Source organism: Leuresthes tenuis, unplaced genomic scaffold (genome assembly GCF_036924035.1).
Source record: "Leuresthes tenuis unplaced genomic scaffold, fLeuTen1.0.hap1 SCAF_16, whole genome shotgun sequence".
Classification (NCBI taxonomy): domain Eukaryota; kingdom Metazoa; phylum Chordata; class Actinopteri; order Atheriniformes; family Atherinopsidae; genus Leuresthes; species Leuresthes tenuis.
In genome coordinates, this window is record NW_027325370.1 from 2,541,278 (window position 1) to 2,544,617 (window position 3,340).

Below are 3,340 nucleotides of genomic sequence, written 5' to 3' on the forward strand. Positions count from 1 at the left end.
ACGGGAAAATTTGAAAATATTTAAAAAAGTATAAAAGTTATAAACACCAAAAGTCATAGCATATATCTCCTGAAGGAGCTGAACGTTTTGATACCAAAATGGTTGAAATCGGTTAAAGTATGCAGGACTAGTTAAACGGCAAGAAACGTACAGAAGAACTAAGATGTTGGAATAATAATAAAGGGAAACAGGAAAACAATAGTGAGAATGCCTTAAAGCATTCTCACAATAAATGATGATCTCTGAAGTTTGCTTTAACCCAGAACAACTTTCTAACATAACTTTTACTTGTTTTCTCAGTGATAAGGAATGCTCCAGAGCAGAACTATAGTATTAGTTATTAGCAGGTTGTTCACAGGTATGAAAATAAAAGCAGCAGCTGTTTATCAAATCTAATGTGGGAGCACAACAGCAGTTAAACTCATATAACACACATTCAAGCCCAACACAGTACTGCAGCTTCATAACTAACATCTTTTTAGTCTAAATACAAGATGGGAACATGTTCCTGTTGAAAAGTAAAAACTATTCATTGGTTTCCATGTGTTTTTGTCTTCACTGGGGTCTGTCCAGGATGCAGGTGAAGCGCCAGGTAAGTGGTTCTAATTTTATTTCCTGATGAGCTTCAAGAAGCAGATTCTCAGAAAAATAAAAGGTTTTGATGGCAGGAATCAAAGTGAAAAGTGCAGCTTTGATCATGGATCAAATTCCTGTATTTTGCACTTATTGTCTTCTGTCTGATCTAAAAACTGTGGCAGTTCCTCCTGGCTGTTCCTCTGGCTGTCCTTCTGGTTGGACGCAGTTCGGCTCTCGCTGTTTCATTTTCTACCACACATCAAGGACTTGGATTGATGCAGAGGTCAGTGAAAAAGCAAAGATATCGCTTATTGCTGAAGGAACGAGTCAACTGTGAAATATTGTGAAATATTTCCTGAGTTTTCCAAAACAAAAACTAATGTGGTTTTAGATGAACTGAGCTCATTACATTTCACACAACAGTTCCTGCCTTATCATTTCATTCCTGCTGCAGTGTAGCTCCTAATTTATCATTGATATCATGCCAAATAAAAAAAAATTTCAAATTCAAACGATGTCTCTGATATAACACCACCCCCCACTCTGTTTTTATTGTCAGCATTTTTGCATTTCTATTGGTGGGAATCTGGCTTCAATCCACTCTGCTGATGAGAGCCTCTTCCTCAGTAACCTGGTTAAGAGAGTGACCGGCCATCATCACCTTACTTGGGTTGGAGGCTTTGATGCGGTCGCAGTAAGTTACACGGTGCAATTTATCAAATCAGGTTTCTACTTAATGTGTGATATCAGCATGTCATCGGTCCACTTATCGTGTGAGAGTATTTTACATTAATATAATACAATTATTCATTTGTAATGTTTTGTTGACACATAACTCAAACACACACTTATTAAATGGTCTTTTATGAGGCAGCAGGTTGCAGCATTGTTAAATCTGATCATATAATACTGTCATACATGTCTCCATACTACACATTGTATTTCCTCTTTCAGGAGAGAAGGTGGCAGTGGAGTGATGGATCACACTTTAACTACAGGCGCTGGGGTCAAGGGCAGCCGAGCAACCATGGAGGAAATGAGCACTGTCTTGAGATCAATTCCGGAGGTACAAACAGAGGTTACTCTACACTTTATGGACAACATATGGACACTGACAGTGTTCTCACTTTTTATGTCGACATCACATGAAGTCGCAGTGACAGCAGAATGTTCAAATATCAACACTTCATTTTCACTGAAGAGCTCAATTACAACTGATATGTGAACAAACTATTTACAGGAAATAACATGAAACTAACTCATTCAAGCTGCTGCAAGCTACGATGAACCCAGACCACCATCATGGTTGGCCTGGACTTAAAATGGGTGCTGGCTTGAGCAAAGTCAAACAAAGGAGAATGCTGCAGCAGCAGCTGGCATTTGGCTTTGTGTTTTAGTAGCTAATTAATAACACAGTCTCACCCCAAACTGGACAGGAGGTCTGTTGCATGTGGTTTCTCAGTATGAACTACTTAAGATTCTGGTGCTTGTTCCCATGTTTAAATCTGTCAAAATGACAGACGTCTTTCACATTTTTCCATTTTTTAATGATGGAAAACATTTCCCTAACAAGACTCTTGGCACAAAGTATTTGTTTTAAGATGTTGGTTTTTATTGAGATATTTGGAGACATCACAGCCCACTTTGTGCTGTAGGGTCACAGTGTCGTGTTTAAGAAGCATTTGAACATTTACAGACAGAGATATTCAACACACTCTTATGCACCTAAATTAATGCATGTTTCTCCATGTTTGTTTTTCCAAAATATCCCTGAACAGGACCGTACTGGAACGACAGACCTTGTTCAAGTAGAATTCCATTCATCTGTGGCAAGAAGCTGTGAAACATCCGGCCATGTCAGCAACAAGGATAATCTCAGGCCTCATCACTCTTTTCTGTTCTAATCAAACACAGCAGCAGAGCTCTTATGATGATGATTTATGATTTTTTAACTCTGCAGTTATTAATTTGAGTATAGAATTGATCTGCATGTTCAGTAAAATCCTCCAAATGCTGTTCTGAATCACTCTGTGTTCTGTGATTTCTTGTGTCCTTTCTATGGTTTTATGTTTTTGGTGCAGCTGACTGAAGGCATCTGTGTGCACATGTGGGCCTACATTAGAGGCTTCTTCTCTGCCCACAGCGTGCATGTTTACAAGACACTTGAGGAAAAGAAATTATTGTGTTTGTCCAACCAAAGTTGAACAAAATCAAGCTTCTCAAATCTGGACTAACAGTCCCAGATGATGCAGCTGTGGATGGAATCACTCCAGCATGTTTATACTGAACTGGTATCAAATGGGCCTTAGAGCTCTATAAATGCTCCAAAGCTCTATCTGTTTGCATAATTTATGAAGACCAGTGAAGTGTATGTGTCATTTAAAGCATTTCTAAACTGTTGCTCTGCTCTCATAAAATCCAGATTTTTTAAAACTCATCTTTGAGATATGATGGAGCTTAAACATTAAGAGCTTTATATATGAAGAGAAGAATTTTAACCAGTTAAGCCATTTTATCTTTTTGACATCAGACCAATCTGTTTCTACCTCAGTCTGGCTTCAGTGTTTTAATAACTCAGATAATAATATAAAACCACCAGGCTGCAAGCTGTAAATGAAAGGAAAGTTTATTCATGTAGCTCAAGGAAAACTGACACAGAATAATAGAACAAAAGAGAAAGACAAATTGATAAAAATCACCAAGGATATTGAATCATTGAGTCATACCAAAGATAATCAATACTTTCTAATCAAATGTGTATTAA

At 37.8% G+C, this 3,340-nt stretch overlaps 1 protein-coding gene across 1 annotated transcript; it reads left to right on the plus strand.

Moving 5' to 3' along the window:
* The first annotated feature begins 697 nt into the window (after positions 1 to 697).
* On the plus strand, positions 698 to 2,487 carry LOC140271263 (galactose-specific lectin nattectin-like). Its single transcript, XM_072366405.1, has 4 exons — positions 698 to 859; positions 1,136 to 1,270; positions 1,531 to 1,642; positions 2,355 to 2,487. The coding sequence occupies exons 1-4, from the start codon at positions 698 to 700 to the stop codon at positions 2,417 to 2,419; spliced, it is 474 nt and encodes a 157-aa protein (XP_072222506.1). The 3' UTR covers positions 2,420 to 2,487.
* The last annotated feature ends 853 nt before the right edge of the window (positions 2,488 to 3,340 follow it).

Excerpts from the sequence above, each read along its gene's own strand:
- LOC140271263 (XM_072366405.1), top strand. The coding sequence starts at position 698 with ATGGATCAAATTCCTGTATTTTGCACTTATTGTCTTCTGTCTGATCTA. Across the intron at positions 860-1,135 it reads GGACTTGGATTGATGCAGAG|CATTTTTGCATTTCTATTGG; the intron begins GTCAGTGAAAAA and ends TTTTATTGTCAG. Across the intron at positions 1,643-2,354 it reads TCTTGAGATCAATTCCGGAG|GACCGTACTGGAACGACAGA; the intron begins GTACAAACAGAG and ends ATCCCTGAACAG.